General features: G+C 38.3%; 1 protein-coding gene across 1 annotated transcript in view; it reads left to right on the top strand.

Annotated features, from left to right (window-relative positions):
* LOC139733801 (protein phosphatase 1 regulatory subunit 12A-like) overlaps positions 1 to 19,303 on the top strand; it is a 125,362-nt gene extending 106,059 nt beyond the window's left edge. The window contains exons 23-27 of the mRNA XM_071644607.1: positions 6,427 to 6,476; positions 7,309 to 7,417; positions 8,595 to 8,726; positions 9,770 to 9,820; positions 11,801 to 19,303. Coding sequence (XP_071500708.1) covers positions 6,427 to 6,476; positions 7,309 to 7,417; positions 8,595 to 8,726; positions 9,770 to 9,820; positions 11,801 to 11,887 — 429 coding nt within the window. The 3' untranslated portion in view covers positions 11,888 to 19,303. The remainder of the gene's footprint in view (positions 1 to 6,426; positions 6,477 to 7,308; positions 7,418 to 8,594; positions 8,727 to 9,769; positions 9,821 to 11,800) is intronic.
* The last annotated feature ends 1,095 nt before the right edge of the window (positions 19,304 to 20,398 follow it).

The raw sequence follows: 20,398 nt of genomic DNA, 5'->3' as shown, positions 1-20,398 counted from the left end.
GATTTTATTACAGTGTATTTCATAAAGTACTGAATGAACACAAATATTTATGACTGAAGTCTGTAAAGATTCAATTTATTTTCTTTCTGGTTGTGAAATAAGAAAAAAAGAAAAGATGCCTCAAGAAACTACCCACTCTGATTGAATTCATGACAGCCAGTTGCTTTGATGATTTTGTCAGCTATTAGTCTTGAAAATTGGCCTAACCAGTGTTCTCTTGAGTGCAATTTATTTTCAGTGCTTATCAGCCAGCAGCCCGAAGCAGACATTCAATTCTACTTTCATATTGGTGCCTTGTAATTACCGGTATACATTTGACTTCAGTAAACATACCTTCAGTAAACATGCCTTTTCTTACAAATATTTCATAATCTCTTCATAGAAGAGTGTTTTCAAGGGCTTGATGTTTATGTTTTGGTTTGTCTGTTCTTCTGTTTCAGTTTGTTTTGGGGCTGTTTTTTTTTTTTTTATATGAGCGTAGTTGTAGCAAGACAACACTTAAACCAGCTACTCTCGACACATGCTTTCCAAGCAGGCATGTCTACAGTCTAATCGTGACAGGCGGGTAGTGAGCATTATAAAGTAGGGCGTACAGGGGGTTAAATAGCCCTGGAAGGCCGGTAGCTTTTGATTGGAGGGGTGAGCTATTTGGTGCGTTGGCACGTTCCCCACAGGTGCCACATCGCAGGGACAGCTAATCCCCCTAACTAACACCCTCTCTCCCAGCTACTGAGACAAGGCCAAATGACATATAATAGGGTATAATGAGGATTTTCTGCCTAAGCTGCCTACTTAGAGCTCACCCAGTCTTCCAGTAATTACAGCAATTGACGTGGCGAATAAGTTGCTATTTTTGTGAATTCCTTCTGTAAGAAGGAATGCAAATGACTCGTATTTGATGTTTGTTCTGGTGAGATATCTTTCCGTCAGATTTTCTGTTGTGATTTATCGTGCAGTGAAATCATAAATTAAGTTTTTGCCATTTTATTTGTCTCAGGAACTTAAAGTACAAGATTCGCAGTATGTGCAAATACAAAATTGTTAGATAGGAAAGTACATTTTCACGTATTTACATGATGTCAATGACTAATGCCATCCTGGCTGTTGCTATGGTAATGTATGCCGTGAGTTTAAAGGTAGTGGAAAAAAATACTGCATCAATATGACTGAGTGAAATGATCAGAAAATCAGACTAGGATGAACCTTTCAGACAGGGAGCGCTGGCAGTCACAGACTGGTGATCAGTTATCTGTCGGGCATTTGCGGTATGCGGAATACCCTGTTGCACTCAAGATGTGACGCACAGTCCCTGCTGGTGGGCATTCTCGCATTAAAGGGGACATGCAATTGTTGCCAGCAGTGGACGTTGCAAAGGAAATACAAAACTTGTCCCTTAGCCATTCCGTACTTGCAATCTTTACCCCTCTTCTGGCTCAATGTGGCCTTCGCTCCTCCAGTGGAGTATGATCTAGCTGCTGAACCAATTAACTGAATAGTTATTACCTGGAAGTATGTGAATTCTTATCATCAAATGTAGAAAACAATAGACATGTACACACACACATTTTCCCTCCAGAGACATTTAATCTGTAAATGAACATCAATTGGAAATCTTGCCCTCATACACAAATAAGAATGTCTTCTCAAGACAGTGTTCTTCTCGATCAGCAATTGTATGGCCATGCAGTAGCAACATACACATGCATTCTTACACTCATTTATTTACATGCCTATTTACAGTTGGGCACATGCTTTCAACACAATACGTCATAGACAATTTAAATATGGATATTTATTTCATTATTGCTCTTTGCAGAAGGTAGTCAGTGGCATGGTACTAAATGCTCATTTAGCCGAGAATGGAATGCAGTCCATTCGATGGGCAAACTCTAAAGTTATTAGTAAACAGAAATTGCGTACCCTTATATTGCTGTTGATACTATCGCACTACAGCTCTTGTGGCATCAAGTAATGTTATTTGTTTTATTGTTGTTATTATATTTAAAATCAGTAAAAGCAGTATCTCCAGTAGATGATCAACTGCATTGTCAGGTTTTGTTGATGCATCAGGTTCAAAACATTGCACATTTACTCTGTCTGGGTCAGATGAAATTTTGTCATGGAAACATACATTCAGTAGACTATGAAATCGATTATGTCAAGACAGGGTGGATTGTTTTCTGAGGTTTGCCCTTCTTATTATACCCCCGCCAAACGAAGTTTGAAGGGGGTATATAGGAATCAGCGGACGGTCGGTCGGGCGGTCGGGCGGTCGGGCGGTCGGGCGGTCGGGCGGTCGGGCGGTCGGTCGGGCGGTCGGTCGGGCGGTCGGTCCGTTGCAAATCTTGCGTCGCGAACTACTTCCTCAGTTTTCAACCGATTCCCATAAAACTTGGCACAGATGTGTGCCTTGGGTTGTAGATGTGCAAGACATATTTTTTGACAGTACCCAAAAGTACGTTGCCATGGTAACGGCATATTATGGGCAAAAATGGGTACAAATCTTGCGTCGCGAACTTCTTCCTCAGTTTTCAACCGATTCCCATAAAACTTGGCACAGATGTGTGCCTTGGGTTGTAGATGTGCAAGACGTATTTTTTGACAGTACCCAAAAGTACGTTGCCATGGTAACGGCATATTATGGGCAAAAATGGGTACAAATCTTGCGTCGCGAACTCCTCCCACAGTTTTTGATCAATTTTTATGAAATTAGGTCCAGATGTTCATCTGAATATGTTAATGTGCAAGACACATATTTCCGCAGTGGCAAAAAGTGCGTTGCCATGGTAACGGCATGTTATTGGTAAAATATAGGGCAAAATGCTTCATGGCAAAACTGCTTCATCAGTGTTCTTCCAATTCTCATGGAATTCATATTGAATGTTTGTCTTAGGATATAGGTCAGCATGACACATTTCTTGACAGTAACAAAAAGTATGTTGCCATGGTAACAGCTCACATATTATGAGCCAAAATGATGGAAAATTTTGTGTTGCAAACTACTTCCTCAGTTTTTGCCCAATTTCCATGAAACTTGGTACAGACGTGTGCCTTTGGTTGTAGATGTGCAAGACGCATTTTTCGACAGCACCCGAAAGTACGTTGCCATGGTAACGGCATATTAATGGCAGAAGATCAAGGAAAGATCTTGTGGATTTAACTACTTCCTCAGTTTTTTGACCAAAGCTTATCAAATGTTGTTTTGACCAAAGCTTATGAAATGTTGTTTGACGGGGGTATAACCAGTCGCTGTAGCGACATTTCTAGTTCTTATCATTGACTAGCTGTCAGTTGGTTATGACAACGCAGTTTAGATCAGTTACATGGTCTTGTGAGACCTAACACTCTACAGGCGTCTTTATTTCCTGTCTTTTGAAGTGGGGGTTTATACCTTTTAATACCAAAAGCACTTTCTCATCCTGTGTGTGTTGACACAACTCTCACATCATGATACTATGTGCCCATTATGAATTGTTCAGCTCATTTAATTGTCATTCACTGTATTAGAGGGATAACTGCTCCAGAGTTTTCAGTTCGGTGTAAGCTTGTGTTGCTCTTCAGTGCAGACTGGTGCTTCACATTAAAAGGCATGCAGAGGAGTGGATTGTTTTACACTTCCTTAACAGATTAAAGAATCACGTGTCATAATTGCATTTAAATGAGATTTGGATACTTGTGGTGCTTCAGTCAAAAGGCATTTTGGAGGAGTGGACTGTTTTTATTATACCTCCTTGAAAGATTCACAAATGATGGGTCATAATGACATTTATGGGATTTGCGGACTTGACCTCTCCAAATGCATGCAAAGTCACTGATCAGGATCACCTTCAATTTAAGAAAATTCTCTCACAAATGGGAAAGTAATGGTTGTTGCCAATTTCCTAAATGTTGTTTTCTGCGCAGGGAGTCTTGTTACAGAATGAGACATTGGCTGTGAAGATGACATTAAGAGAAGGTTGTCACTAGTTTTATACACGATTCTTCTGGGTTATGCAGTATGTCAAGTTGGAATAATGTCAAGACTACAAAATATTGATTTTTTGTTTTTGTTTTTGTTTTTATGACATCATTTTATCCTCTTGAGGGAGTCTCTGTTTTACACGCACTGGTAGAGGCTATTGCTTCCTACTTCGGAAATACAGAGAGAGGGATCTTTGTTATGTTCTGCTTTCTTGCATTTTTGTCTAATTGTGTTTTTACAACATCCATTTTAGCTACCACTATGTGTTCTGTTCTTTAAAAAATTGTGCTGATCTTTGCAAATGTAATCCTTGTCTTTGAAATACATTTTCTTAAACAAAAACAAATGCGAAGCAAATACTTCGAAGTCTGTTAGATCATGCAAAGCAAAACAATGAAATGTTTCATCAGAACCATTTCAGTTTTGATTATTTTCTTCAGAAGAGGTGAAATAGCATTTCTAGGAATGTTCCCAGTCTACCCAGGTGTTTTCCCCAGATGAATGACTCGAATGCGTCATCAGTCTGTGTGGGGTTTTTCATGTGTCATTGTGCAACCATTCAATCCATTGTCCCTTCTACCCAGACACAGTTTGCTGAATCTCTCTCTCTCCTTGATGATGCTGATGTTTTGTCCTTATCTTGTTACCGGTATATGGATCTGGATAGAGGTTTTATTTAAGGTCTTAATGTTTGGGATTTGGGTGCTGTTATTGTGTTGATTGTGAATTTATGAATAAGTTTACTAGTGCACAGCAAATACACGCATGTATACATTCTTGTATGCACACAACGTTCCTGGGACGTAAGAAAAAAATAGCATCCTTGAAACAAGCACAGTTTCTATATAGTGTGCATGCAAATAATGTGTTTACAAGATGGCGAGAACTGTACTAGATGAACATGGAAGGAGAGGAAAGATCTTTGAGAGGAAGCAATATTGCATCGTCATTTCTTATATATGTGTGACATTGTATATTGACTGTGTGTACATATATATATATATATTTTTTTTTTCTATTACACACTGAGAGTCATCTTACATTTCTCCTGGAAGATTTTGTTGGATTTCCCATGATATGATATTACAAGCCTGGAATGTGGTTGATCAAAGTACGTAATTGGTATAGCCAGCATCTTTGCCGTTATTTGAACAGAGACAGTAGTTTGCCCATTGGTACTGAACACACTACATGTATGTAGTGGATGAGGTTGCTGGCATGCATGGGTAAGCCTCAAGAATTCAAAACTAGGGTTAGTGATATGGCTGCATTCACACATTTAAAGAGTCTGGCTTTTGTTGCCCATGGCCCAAGATAAGATGACATGGGCATATCTATTGCAAAGAATCCTTTCCACAAAAAAAAAAAATCAACAAAATTAACACTAGACTTGTGGAGAGCTGTGAACAGTCTGCGAAAGATGATGCTACTATACCACATCCCGACAATTACTGCCGCTTCTCACTCCTCCTAATCCTGCATCCAGTATGAAAGTTGTCTGTCTGTAATTCCTTGTATCCACATCCAATTCCCTGTAGGTCACATTTGTATATGTACAGTGTACATGTGTGTGAATGTCTGTGATTGTGAGCAGCTCCCACTCAGATAAGAAAGGTACACCTGTGAAGCACTGTGTAAACTTTTAAATTTAAGACAAAAAGTGTAACACACACACCCCCACCCCACCTCACCCCCAAGTAAGATAGCTACGTCATTCTGCATGCAAGACATTTGATTTATGTTGAAAGTGCCAGTGAATTCCATAAATTGCAAAATATAGACATGTATGCCAATGATGACTCATAAATGAAAGAAAAATGACACGGTACGTACGCACCAACAATGAGAACTAAACGATTTCACATAGTCTTACAATATGAAGCAATGGTACAGGTAAGATGAGCTGAAATAATTAATCTTCGTTCAGATGTGTACAACTAAGAAGCAGGAAGGCAGGAAGGCATTGCTTGAATAGAGAGTCCTTGGCCCCATGTCATAAAAGATGCTAGGATACCAAGTCTTGCTGGAATAGTAACTTCACATAGCAACAGCCAATCAGGAAGCTGGATTCTTGTCGTTACCATGACACCTGTCATTCTAGCAAGATTTGCTATCTCAGCAACTTTTTATGAAATGGGGCCCTGGATTCTGCCTTCTAATAACCTCTCAAAATGGAAGTGCCCCTTTTTTTCCAAATTGACGGCAAGATGCCTCCCGCAGTCAGGTAGATTTAAGGGACATTTTTATAGCTATCCATAAATCCTGGAAGATGGGTTATGTAATAGTCTTGACCAATATCAAGAGCAACAGCTCATGATGGATGTCCACCACTGTCGACTGACAAAATATTGCATTTTAAATCCAATGATGACTGTACTGTGTTTGTAGATGAGTGGCAAGATTGGAAGTGAAGGGTGCCTCATATGTGTGATTAACTTTTCCTCCGTCATTTTTGTTCCCCTCAGACAAGCGACCGCTCCACCAGACCATCATCAACATCTTCAGTAGGAAGCAGGTATTTATCAAAAGGATTAACGCATGTTTTTATCTTGCTGATTTGATATGGTATTTACTTATGATGATAGTAAGAATTCCCCCTGAAGTACTCCCAGGGGAATTGATGAAAAGAACTGACCTAAATTTGATTGAAAGCTAGACATCTTGCATGAAAAGTGAAGAGAATATGGTGAGTCTGTAAAGTGGGAAAAAAAAGGATGTAACACCAAGATATAAGTTTAATACCATTATTATTATTATTAAATTTTATTTTTTTTTTTTTGTAGAGAGAGCAGGAACTGTCCAGATATTGTCATCTTAAGATAATAGGGGGAAAAAACACCTTGGAATTGTAGTATTGTTTGCAGTTCATAACTGTCTTTATGATACTTCTCAGATCAAACTCTTAAGAGAGTTTTGCTGGCAATTATATGCTTTCATGTAACTAGGTTCTTTGTCTACTCATGTAACATTCCCAAAGTGAAGTTGATTTGTTTTGTACTGAAGGACTGTACGGGAGGATGAGTGAAAAGTCAGTTTTGTAAGAGATTAGTGATAAATCTTGCCTCTTAATTAAGCAGATCCCCACAAGTGGATGTCTCTTCCACTGGGCCAAGTTAGCTATTTTGAGATTCCCATTTTAATGCCAAATTGAATTAACTGGATAGCATTTGAAAAGGTCAATGTTTCTCCACTTCCGTTCCTTGCAAAGCTTTCATTGGGCAAATCATGCACAGTCATAGGAGAATGTACGTAATGTTGCCCACAGTGCTCTTGTGCATGTGGAATTGATTTCGCCGTACAAACAAGTCAGTCATGAACGGAGCCTTTTCTCCCCCCTTGTCGCCCAGGTATGGCGATTCCTCTTCTTCGGTGCTGGATAGGTCTCGGGGAGGCTCGGAACGAAACCAAGTCTCATCGAGAGCTAGCTCTGCCCAACCTTGTCCATCTTGCAAGAAGGTGAGTTTTATCGTGTGCAATTCTATTTCATCAGAGATTTAGATCCTTCATGCAAACCTACAAGCCACTCATTACATCTCTCTCTTTATTCTTTTCATATACACTGTATATATATATATATGTATATATATCTTCTTCTTTTTTTTTTTTTTTTTTGGGGGGGGGGGGTGTTTGTACATTAATGGCCCATTATTGTAGGGTAAATTCTCAGTAATTCAGTTTATGCTGGATGTTACCCAAAATGGTTAAAACAAGGGAGGGGAAATAAGGGGAGTGTCAGAAGTGTTCTTTAAATTCCTATGCAGCATTGCTTCTAAGTTTTATGTAACATACAGGACATGCTCCTCGATACTTGATATAAGATATATTTTCGTGATTCAGCAGAAGGGGGGGGGGGGGTTACCCCTCTTTACAGTATTACAGTGATTCTTTACTTTGTTCATCATTGTACTATGTTGCTCTTTCTTTTGGTGACACAGAATTATTGAAATTTAGCTATCATAATTGTCAGTGTACAAGAAAGTACTTTTGGATTAAAGAAAAATAGAGATTCTTGCTGTACGGGCAAGGAGTCATGTACAAACCACTTTGTAACTACATTCACAATAACTCTGTAGTCCCACCTAGCTGTATAGTTTTACACGCTTTGTTCTTCGGCATAAAACATTATGTCAGCTGATTGAATGAACTCAGTTTGTCAAAGGTCACAAGGTGCATAGTCACATATTTCCTGTGACTCAGAACTAGGTGATGCATGTTTTTGTCATACACCAATGTTTGCGTACTTTTCATCTTTCCAATAATATACTGCATACTGTAAAACCAGAAACCATTGTGAATTGTGGCCAATGGCCTTTTTTGCAGTATAAAACTTTCGCAATCTGCCGACCATGAGAAAATTACGAGTATACTACATGCACCAGATTGTGTACACAAAAACTTTTGTGTGCATTTTACTCGTGGGAGTCGTTACTCCTTGCAAAATTTGTGTCAATTTCTTGCGTGCGAAAATTCCTGGCATTACAGTATTCCGGATACCACAGCTTGTTGCTGGCATTGCGTTAAAAAAAAAAGAAGAAGAAAAAAAGAAAGAACACGCACACACACACAAAAAAAACCCTATGGATTACCATGTTCATTCTCTCCATAACTGTTATTCTTTACACTTCATTTGCAGTTGTTTGAGGAGAAGGAGACACTCATATCCAAGCTCCAAGGTCAAGTACAACAGAAGGACCAGGAGATAGCAGAACTTAGGTCCCAGTCAGACCGACGGTCAGACTCTCGAGCAGGCGACTCCGACAGACGAGTAAGTCTGGTTCCAAATGTGTGGGCCAAGTTTTGGGGGGACAAGCTGTTCCGCACAATATGTGTGATGCACAGGTTAAATTTGATCGGTGGGAATTGCGTGCACAAGTTAACCTTGGACTGTTTTTAACCCATGAGGCACAGCTAAACCAATTGGGTCTTAGACTGCTTCCAAAGTCAATGAAGTGCAGACAATCCCATTAGTTCATGAAATACACTTGTGCATCAGACTTTGAGTGTCTTTGAGTTGTGCATCCAGTGCAAAATAATTACTGGAAGAAACTTTCATACATAACTGTGAGGCCATGCACAGCTTTCATCATCAGATTTACCATCGCATAGTTCAGTAATAAAGATGAGTGTGGACACTTTTCCAGATAGTCCACAAAACTCTCACATAACAATCAGCCAATTGGTTTGCAAAAATTCTGAAACCTGTTTTGTTTGTTTGTTCGCTGAGGAAACTGTACAAGAGGGTAAAGCTGTCCTGGCTGTACTCTCATTAAAATTAGATTAAAAGCTTCCAAGACAACTTTACCTTGCCAAATTTGTTAGACTTGAGATTATGTATTTTATTTTGAAGTTGTCAAAACTAGTTTAACTAAAGTACCTAAAATTTGATTTATAAATAAAGAAACTGTGGTTTCTGCTGATAAGGCTTCAAATAGTAGATAAACTGATACTCAGCACTTTTGATGCGCAGTCTACCCTGTAAAATTTTCTGCAGCAACCGATTCAGAATGAGCAGGCATTGATCTTGCAGTAAGGTTGTTATCGTAGCTTGGCAGGTTCTTTTCAAAACTCTGACTCAACGGACGTTTTGGTTACTGAAGTTTAGCCTTCAGTGTCCTAACTGAGGTGTATTGACAATTAACAGGTCAGTTCATCAGAATATGATGGACTAATCGAAGTTGTGACAATCAGTTGTATTAATGGAATTTGAAAGGGCCATGAGGAAGATGCTTGTTTTCATATGCCATGTATACTGAGGTGTTGTAATGAGTGCTGTATCCTTCATAATTTTCTTGTGTGTTTGTTTTCCAGGAGAGGAGAGGATTAGAACGAAGAATTTCAGAACTAGAAGAAGAAGTGAAGGTGAGATGGTGTGCATTTTTAGCCATTTCATTTCGGTACAACGTGCCAAGAATATCAACACCGCTCAATGGACCGCTTTCAAATACTTTAAAAGTGGATATTTTCGCGCGACTAATTTTTCGCGCTTGGCCGGTTAAGAAGAGTCTCGCGTGTTTTTAATTCTGCGGAATCAAGACATCACGCATAGGAACACATAGCAAGCAAAAATATTCACGTGCTTTTATTTTTGCGCTAGTTTCTGGTTGCGCGAAATGCGCGAAAATTTCAACACCGCGAAAATTTCCACTTTTACAGTAAGTGAATGGATTTACAGATATCCAAACAAAATGTGTCACTATGGAAGCTGAACGTAGTATTCAAGAGATAGATAATGGATCTACAGATCCAAACAAAAAGTAGCTTGTAGACATGTTTAGAAGCACATTTTATGCTCATCAAGTTGTTTTGAGAAGTTCGAAAGCAATCTTGAATTGTGTTCTTCCCAAACAAATTTATAGAATAATGGTTCAAAAGGTGTTTTTCCTATCAAGTTTTGCTCAATTCTGAGTTCTTGTAAGGTTTCTAAAAATGCATGACAAGACGAAGCTCAGCTTGTCTATTCATTCACTGCTGCCAACAAATAGCATGCTCTTCGGATACTTGTGCATCGAGTATCATACTTACCCACATGTTTGTCTGAACTGGAAGAGCTGCACATTTGATGAGCAGACCGACGAGTTTACACAACACAGCTGATGTGTGGAATGTTGGTTATATATAGCTTTCAAATAAGGATACAGGGACACATTTCTGTGTGTGAACACTCAGCGACTCTCAACATCAACATGACTGTAAACAAATAGATGTCCAAGTACAAATCAGAAAGCTTGTATATGCAGTCGTAACGCAGGACATAGACAGTTCATGCAGTACAACTAGATACAGGAAACTTTATAAAGGAAATACATATTTAGCAATTCATTAACACCTGTAGCCTGCATGTCAACAACTTCTGAGATCAGCAAAGGTCAAGCAAATACCATTATGTAATAACAGTAAGTGAGTGAAGAGAGAGAGAGGGGAAGAAAGAGAAGGATTAGGACAAACGATATGCACACTAAATTGATACACTTGCTGTTGTTGGGTTTTTTTTTTTTTTTTTCAAAGATAAAACATTAGGATATGGCGTCTCCAGAAGACTATGGTATGCTTACAATGAACCTGTAAACATATCTTTCTGTAATGGTATATAATCAGACTTTGATTTATAATCCTGCTTAAATATTATGATTCTATTTATGAGTGGAAAATTGAGCAAAGAAAATGGGATTCCATTTATGATCAGTTAGAAGAATTTATGATCAGTCATAGTATTATAACAGAATTCTCCCTATCGCATATAAATGTAAACATTTGGTCGCTAGCAGTCGGGTTCACATGCTGGCCATACACTCTGTGCATATGAATGTGGTGATTTTACGCACCCACGCACAACTTGTGGAGGTCAAGCAGGGTCACACTTTCAGTGTTGACTTGTGCACTTCCGGTAATGCGGAGTTACTGTGCAGCAGGCACGGGCAGAGCGTATATGTGGTAATTGCATCTGATATTTCCTTTTTTTATCGTAACTAAAACAGTGTCACTTCACAATAGAAATGCATTTTCAGAGCTTAGAGCTTAATTTTTCTTTTCCAACGTGTAACAATTACTGGGAAAATCTACAAAAATATGGTAGCTTGGAGATAGAAATAGTCCCCCATGTTTTTTCGTGTACGATCAATAGATCTCTCACTGTGCATCAGTAGAGCATTGTCAGCACATTGTTAGTACATTGTTATGGAGACTAGATAGCACCACTGCTGTTTGAGTTTTTACAGATATATGTGAAGGGGAGAATTTTAATGATGACTGTTAGATGGGTTTGAAGAATTATCCTTCAGTAACACTTCAGTTCAAAGGGATTAAACAATTGATGATTTTGTTTTTTCAATTCCCCCAAAGGCCATGGAACAACTGAGATCTGACAATCAGCGACTGAAAGACGAGAATGGTGCTTTAGTCCGGGTTATCAGCAAGTTATCCAAATGAGGCCTCCACCTAGTAACGGGATAACCATCAGCCACGCCTCTACACCCAGTCCCTCTCCGTCACTTCGTCATCGTCCATCTCGTCTAGCGGTCTTCATCGTCGTCACCGTTATCGTCACCAAGCTGGCGTCCGCGACCTTCTCCAGTATCCATCACATGTCCTCACTCACAGTGCGATTCGCGCGTGACATTCCTGTTCAGTTGGCTTGGCGAATGTTCAAATGCAACTCCTGCATGTGTACGTGTGTATGTGTGTGAGTGTGTGCCTCGTAGTATGATGATGTCAGTATATTACTCTTTCTCTGTCCTCTCTCTATGTTTGTCCAAAGTTCACAACCTCTGCCACGTGCTTTGTCAATTTGTCAAATAGGTAGATTGCAATGAAGTAGCTGTGTTTTTATCAAAATGATATGCTCTTAATCCATGTGTAATCCAGTTACTGCCTCCTCTTAGTCCCATGTGTGGAGAATGGAGTTGAAGGTATCAGTGAGAGTTTGTATGACCCAAGTCATGCTTTGTAGGCAGTTTTTTTATCTATTTTGTACTCCAGGTTGCCTGATCCAGGCCCAATGTACTGGTCTTTGATCAAGCCTGATCCTTAGTTTAGAAGATGGAGATAAGAGACTGAAATGTATGACGACTAGAGCACCTTTGCTTTTGAGGTAATGAGAGTGTCACCAGCATATAAAATACAACTCAATGTGTGAGAACTTCGATGGCACTTTGTTATAGGAGGGTTTGCTATGTTTAAGAAGTCGTGTCTAAAGAATTGATGTGCAATTCTAGTGATTTTGTGACAAGCTGTGAATAAACTCAGTATTCATCACTGTGTGTGAAAATGGGGACTTTCACTTTCGTGACATCGTCTGTGAGAGTGGTCAAAGGTCGGGGCAAAAAAAAAGAAAAGAGGAAAGTGTCGGGGGATTCCCCCATCGTGCGCTACATTACGCAAGAGGACGTGTGGTGGATACAAGCAGCGATGATCAGCAGACCTCCTCAGACCCGGTGTAGAGGGAAAGCGTGGGAGCTTGCTGTGGAGGCGTAGCCGTGGTTGTCGTGTCGAGACGTAGATAATTAGTGGGAGAAGTCAACAAATCATGCCTTATTCAAACTCATACAGACTTACTGAAAGAGTCTGTTTAAAAAACAAAAAAACAAAACCATGTCATGTACTGAACTTAGATATATGCTGCCCGTTATTTGGAGTGCGTTGGCATGCCATATTTGGTTGGATTTTTTTTTCTTCATATTTTTTTTTGTGTATGGTACGGAAAGAATCAGCGGTGTGCGTGAACATGTTTGGTTTTGATCACTTGGCAGAACAAAAAAAAGGAGTAACGGTGTCTGTGAGTGTCCATTCATTGGAAGCAAAAGGAGAGAAGTTGGTAGTAAGAGCCTGATTCAGTGAGCAATTACGGCCACACGTTTGCCTTCTATGTTTCAAAATGCACATGCTTAGCCAAGCCATATCAGTCACCAACATCTATTGATGCTAATGTGGACACCAGCAAGACACGGGTATTTCTCTTTTTTTTTGTCACTGCAAGTAGGAGCTGTCTAGAATCAAAGGTCCTAATTACTTCTCTATGTCTGTTTTCTGCTCTTAGATTTGATTTGTCACTAACAGCACTTTCACAAATTATGGAGCCACACAAATTGAGAGATCTTTCTTCCATTTCCTTATTTCTTGTCTCTTCTCTCTCTCTTCTTCTCAGTAACTATACCCTTTCTATCGTCTATCTATCTATCTATCTGTCTGTCTATCTATCTATCTATCTATCTATCCATCTATCTATCTATCTATCTATTTATTCATTTCAATCTATCTCTTTTGAAAAAAAAAAAACCACAATCGTGTTGGCATGTGCTGCTGGCATTGTTTTAGTTGAGGGATACTGGAACAATCATTAAAAGTCTTCCACATATTGTATAATCATATTATTGCTCTTGTTATCATTGAATTCTTGGGTTTTTATTGGTCTTTTCATCCTAGTTACCCGACTTGATTTGAGTCCTGTGCAGGTCTTTGCAGTCTTTGTCTGTACTATATGAAGTCACGTGAATGATGTAGATTTCTGTAATATATTTAACAAACTCTTTGGAATGTTTAGTCAAGTGATTTAACCAAACTTATGATAATGGTAGTTTGAAGGGAAATCTTTACTTTCATTATATTGTTTCAGAAATGAGCTCTCACAGCGTACAGTGAGTGTGAGTTTATAGTATAATGAAATTCAAGATGGAGCACATTTTAAGGGATGCAGTTTGCAGATTATTTCGATTTCCCTTTTTTAAGATAACTTGATTCTGAGTATTTCTTCTTCTTTTTTTTTTGTGATGTGATAGGATGAGGGAAGTTGATAGATGTTTAGCCTGTGGAACAGAACATTTGAATTTTACAAGTATCTGAATAATTCTACAAAAATGGATGAATAATGAGAAGTTAAGACATATGAGTGTAAGCATATAAAATGTATGGAATCGTAGTTGTTGTGTGCAATAATTAATAAGCCTGTGTATTATTAATAACTGTTTCCAGTACGATATATTTATTGTATTGCTGTAGCAAGTATCTCACTCTTGGTCAGTTTTTCTATCAAGTGACTGGAAAAGTGGCCAACAAAGTCTTTTGTAGATTGTAGTTACAGCTGTTCATTTAGAAACTTTTCCTCTTTATTTTCTTTCGTTCTTACGTTTATGGGAATATGAGTCTACCTGAATTGCATTTGTTGGAATTGATGTGAAATATTTGAGAGTGTACGTTTAATTGCTATTATGGAGAAAAACCCAAAGAAGTGTTGTTTGCTTGCGTGGTTAGTGAGCTCACACAGGTAGTAAAACGATACTAATGAAGCACTCATGCATTAGAGTTCCAATTTAGGGTACAAGTTAGGGTACACCTGCAGTGCGTTTGCTGCTAGACAATTGCTTTCAGAATGCAGTCAAGCATGCCAGCGAGGCTGTGTTATCGGTTTGATGGGATGAAGTCTCATGTGTAGTCTGTCTTCAATGGGTTTGCTAGCTTAGAGTGCATGCACACTGCCAATGTCATGTACAGCAGCAGGATATTCTCAGGTTAAAGTCCAGAAAACTGCTCGACAAGGGCGAATGGGGGCTGTGCTAGCTCTTGGTGTAACAAAAACTCACATGCAGTTGTGTTGAAAAGGAGAAAAAGATGTCAATGTCAAATAATTCTTGTCTTTTGCCATGTCAGGAGAACATCTTTCACACACTGGAAAATCACCCTCTACCAAAGTTTTCACAACTTCCCTGTTTGCAATTAAGCATACTTTTTTTTTTTTTAAAGCAAGGTATATTCAACCACTGTGCAGTGCTGCATCACATCCAGTGAGACTCATGGCGCATACCATGAGTCTCGCTGTGTTGCTGGGAGAAGCTGTGCACATTGCAGCAAATTAGACAACATATGCAGGAGAGATAGTCTTGGGTGGTTTGCAGCAAAGACATGGAGAAAAAAAAAAGGGTGAAAAAGATGGGAGAAAGATATGCTTGCAGACCATTTTCTTTCTGGTTTTACATGAACATCGTTCACGACATTTCCTCTGTTAGCTTTTTCACCCAACATCCTGATACATTTGACAGATCATCCTGTTGACAACGAAGTAATGTATGTCAGTGTTTTTTAGCAGGCATAGATGGATTCTCTTGTCTTTTTTTTCTTTTTTCTTTTTTCATCTTCTTTCTCTCTCACTGACTTGTTTCATTTCTGCCTCTGATTTTCACAAAGGTATGTTATCATCCCTACTATCGTACCACACCTGCTAGTTTTCATGTTCATGTTAGCGTTTTGGTAATGTCTGCTTTCGTGTCTTCTTCTGTTAGTGATTGCATGATACCACAAACAAGTGGTTGTTCCTACCTGATGTTTTGAGACATGACCCTAACACGTTTTAGCCCCACATATCTGCATAGAGAAATATCACTGGTAACGAGTCACAGAATTTGAAGTGACGGTGACAATAAATCATCAGTTGATAACCCCAAATGTTTATTCTTTGCTCGAAATATTTTGAGAATGATTCCTGTTTTAAACTGTCAGGTGACAACATGGATAATTAGTGAGGATACCAGATTTGTTTAACTTCATAGCAGCCTTACCATGAAAGTAGACTAACCCAGTCATCTCTGTCAACTCTACCTTCAAACCACTTGCTCACTGTCATCTTTGCCATCATGCTAAAAATAACAAACACAAATCATGCACTTTTTCATCATGAATCATGCTTGGGGTGTGTAAATTTGCACATGTTGTCGTCAGGGACTCTCAAATCAAAGCGATGAGCTCTCTCTTGAAACAAAACTTTCATTTATCGTTCAATGCTGCATACCTACCAAATATGTTTTTATTTTATTTTTTTATGTTGCGCTGATTTCATGCAACATCCTATCCAACTCAGAGTGGTGGAGTACAGCAAACTGCAAGAGAGGGAGGGAAGGAAGGAAGGAAGAGAGGGGGAGATGGAGTTGGAGAAAATAAAAATTGAAAGGAAGAAGAGTGGTCGTCATTGCGGTTCCTATCAGAAGAAGAAGAAAAAGGGCAGGCTTTCATTGGCAAGCCTGATGAAGAATTTCTGTCAAACATGGAAATCAGCAGAGAAAGTTTTTGAGAACTATTCTGACAATGAGGGTCTTTGGACCATTGAAGAAATACATCTCTATCACAACTTCAGGACATTTGGGGTTTTCTTTTTTTTTAGGGGGGAGGTGGTTTGTAATGCTTAGGCATTCTGCAAAACGAGAGAGAAAAAGACAAGGCATTTTTGCAAATGTTTGATTGTCCTAGCATTTATAGAGCGGGAAGTCACAGCACACATCTGGCCCGTAAAGATTGAAAATGAAAACTCAAAAATGCAACAAGAATGAGGCTTACCAGGCAAGCTTGTATTCTGTAGCTTACTCGTATGTTTATCTGTCTTCATGTTTTGTTGGCACTTCTCTTATCTTATTGGACTGTTCCAAGAAACTTACGTTCTCTTTCTGAAACATCTTCTGTAGTGATCCTTTTGTGTTTCCAGAATATGTTTCCAGAATATTTCTACCGCCTCTTCACTCTTTCTCGTTCTTTCCCTTGTTTCTTTCATCAGTGTTTTTCCCCTTCTGTCACTCCATCCCTTCTCATTAAGTTAGTGTTTTGTAATTCCTTGGTTACGTGAATGTGTTTTATTTGATTTCTCAGTTACGAATTGTCTATTTGATCCAAGTGGTCTCCCTTGTCATACTGTACTACTCTTGTATTCAGCAGTTGTAGAGCATTTTAATTTCTCTTGCTTATGCACATTTATCAGGTTTGGAGTGCCGTGTCTATCCACAAACAAAACGAGAAAAAAATATGTAAATATATTTAATTCAACAAGCATGGTCAAAATGAGGAGAGAGGCCACTCAAAGAAGAAGAACACGGGGCTAGGAACCATGGGAAGGAGCTGTTGTGGATAAAATTATCGTGGTTATGACCATAATTCCCCTTCTCATATGCAGTCCTGAATCAACTCATTTTTTCTGAAATGACCTCACACACACACACGCTCTTACGCTCTGCCTTAAATTATTGACATGGAAGTGTTTTCTACTCGCAAGTTATAAAAGAAGACATAACCGCCATGCATCTAGAGTGCTGATTCAGGGTTTGAATGATCCAACCTGGCATAGCAAGCAACAAAAAAAGAGAGAAGAGTAAAATGAATAAGAAGTGAAGACAGGGGTTCTGAAGCATAGGGCTTCACGTAGTTGATTCTTTGCAGAGGGTAGAAATATATAAATATTATATATACTCAATTCTGACAGTGGATGTACAAAGTTTGGTAGATATTTTGTAGACAAATGTTGGTGCTTTATGCTGTGAATAGTAGGAGCATGAATACCATTTTTTATGTAAGTACATATTCTTTGATGATTGTACAACTTCGTAAATCTATGCACCTGTGTTTTATTCCTTCCACTTAAAAAAAAAAAGTGTAGTATTGCTTTTAATCATCAAATTATGTGATGGTTCCTTTCTTTATCTCACACTATAATTGAAACTGTGTAACATCCATAATTCAAAACAGACGAATCATTTTATGATAACGTTTGTTCATATAGATATATATATATATGTAGGGTGTTTTGTTTTTGTTTTTTGTTGGGGGCCCCCTCACCACTCTTTCTTTCTTTCTCTCTTTAAGTCCAATCTTTTTCCCCCAAAATGATCGTACACCTCCTGTTGTGATGGCAACGGTCATATGATAACACCTTACCTACAATTTGTATTGAAGCGTGCACATGCTAAAGAAGTTTTGCTGTCTTCCATAAATTGGGTGGTTGCATGAATGCAATTTCCGGTAGGATGTGTTTTCAAGTGAACCAACAATCCACTTCAACTTATGGAGCTCATCCACAAACTTCTTCCCTTGAAACTTAGTTTTAAAAAGCCCTGAATTGTAATTTGACATTCCTCTAGGATTTTTTTTTCTTTTTTTTTTCTTTTTCTTTTTTTAATGCGATGAGCGTCACTGAGAAGTAAGATGTTCCGTAGCACTTACACCACATGAAGTTTACAAAAAAAAAAAAATGTGAATACTCCAATTGCAGCTGAGCGCTAGGTACGTTGCCAGCTGGTTGGACAATTGCTTTGGAATGCCCCTCCCGGAAGAAGCTTGTGGAAGTACTCTGCTAGTTGAAGAAGTGATGTTGGGGTAAAACTGTTTCTATAAATGGGCGGTTCAACTTTTGCTTCTTCAATTTTGCTTTAGCCAGTGAGCAGAAAAAAACAGAAATGCAAAAATCTAGCGTTCACTTGCACATGTAATCAATAGCTGCGGTGCCAGCTTGCTGTAAGCATTGTTCTGATGCAGTGCAAGCTGTCTGAAAAATATGACATATGATATGCTTCATACATGGATCAGATGAAAAGACGGAGGACATTTCAAGATTGGACAGACAAAAGTCAGCACTATTTTGTTTCTGCTCCGTGATAAATTGTAACAGATTGTCATGTTTCAACTTCCTTTCACTTTCTATCACTTTCAATTGCGCACATTGTTTGTACAAACATGAATGAGCAGGAGAGGACGTAATCTTCACTCCTGTACCGAGTACATGTCTTCGTTCAGTCTTCTTTTCTATGTGAATTACTGTGTCACAAACCACGGTCTTATATGAATGTATTTATGAATAACAATGTACTCATTTACCTAGGTAGATATATAAACATATATGGCCGTGGTGTAAACTTACTACTGATATTGAAATTATTTATGTTCTCCCATAGAAGGATTAATTTGTAGAAAGACTGTATTCTGTCATTTGTTAATTGGAACTTCATTTTTTTTTCTTCATTATTTATCTTTTGTTACTATTCAGTTTTATTTCATATTGTAAGGAGAGAAAGGCAACTCTGGCTTTGTCATATTAAAATAGTTTTCAACATGAAACTCAAACTGTGTATGTGTACCTGATATTTCCAAATATACACTGTATATAGCATGATGGAGTGAGAAAAAGAAATGAAACTGCAGGAGACATTAATGTACACATTTCAGCCTTCACAAATTCTAGGTAGTTCCAGGAATACGCAATCTATACATAATGTATGTATTTGTTTGTTTGTGTGTGTGTGTGTGTGTGTGTTTGGAGGGGAATTCTGTGAGAACGCATTGCTGTGACCTTTGATAATTGGCTGCTTGATGTGTGTAAAATATTGGTGAGACATCAAGGATGGTGATGATAGTGTATACACACGCATACATGTATGTGTATGTGTGTGTGTGTGTGTAATATATATATATATATATATATATATATATATATATATATATATATATATATATATATATATATATATATATATATATATATATATATATATATACATACATATACATACATATTCAAAAAAACTAAAATTTGCCGTTTTGGTTTTTCATACATATATACATACATATACATACATATTCATAATGATATTTGTAGTCCGCGTGTTGGTACCAGTATAGAAAAGATGACGAAGTAGGGTAGTAATGCATTTCAGTCCAACAGTGCTACTGAATAAATAGCACTGTTGGACTGAAATGCATAACTACCCTACTTCGTCATCTTTTCTATACATATATTTATATACACATATATTCCTTTAATCTTCATCATCGGAGATGAAAGTAAATTGTATTCCCTGACCACTTTATAGCTTTATACCATACTGTACTGCAAACAACAGTCCACACAACAACTATGTTTATGTTTATGTCCTGTCTATCAAAATGCCTAATATGTATCTCACAATGCATTTCCACTCAAAAGTATGTCCTTATATGCCCACATCATGGGGAATCTAATATAAAAGGCAAGGCTAAGCTCCATCTCCTCAACAATATATCTTAGCAGTCAACCCATTCAGATTGTAACACATCCAGAAGGAAGCAAACATCCATTGGAAATTAAAAATACCTCCAACTGATGTGATCAACCAAGTGTACCTCGAGAAACATGTTTGTATAAACTTACATCAAGAGTGC

The sequence above is a fragment of the Diadema antillarum genome, unplaced genomic scaffold (assembly GCF_040938485.1).
Source record: "Diadema antillarum isolate AM-2024a unplaced genomic scaffold, OU_Dant_1.0 seq00000491_RagTag, whole genome shotgun sequence".
In the NCBI taxonomy this organism is placed as follows: Eukaryota; Metazoa; Echinodermata; class Echinoidea; order Diadematoida; family Diadematidae; genus Diadema; species Diadema antillarum.
This window is presented reverse-complemented; position numbering and strand designations above follow the sequence as displayed.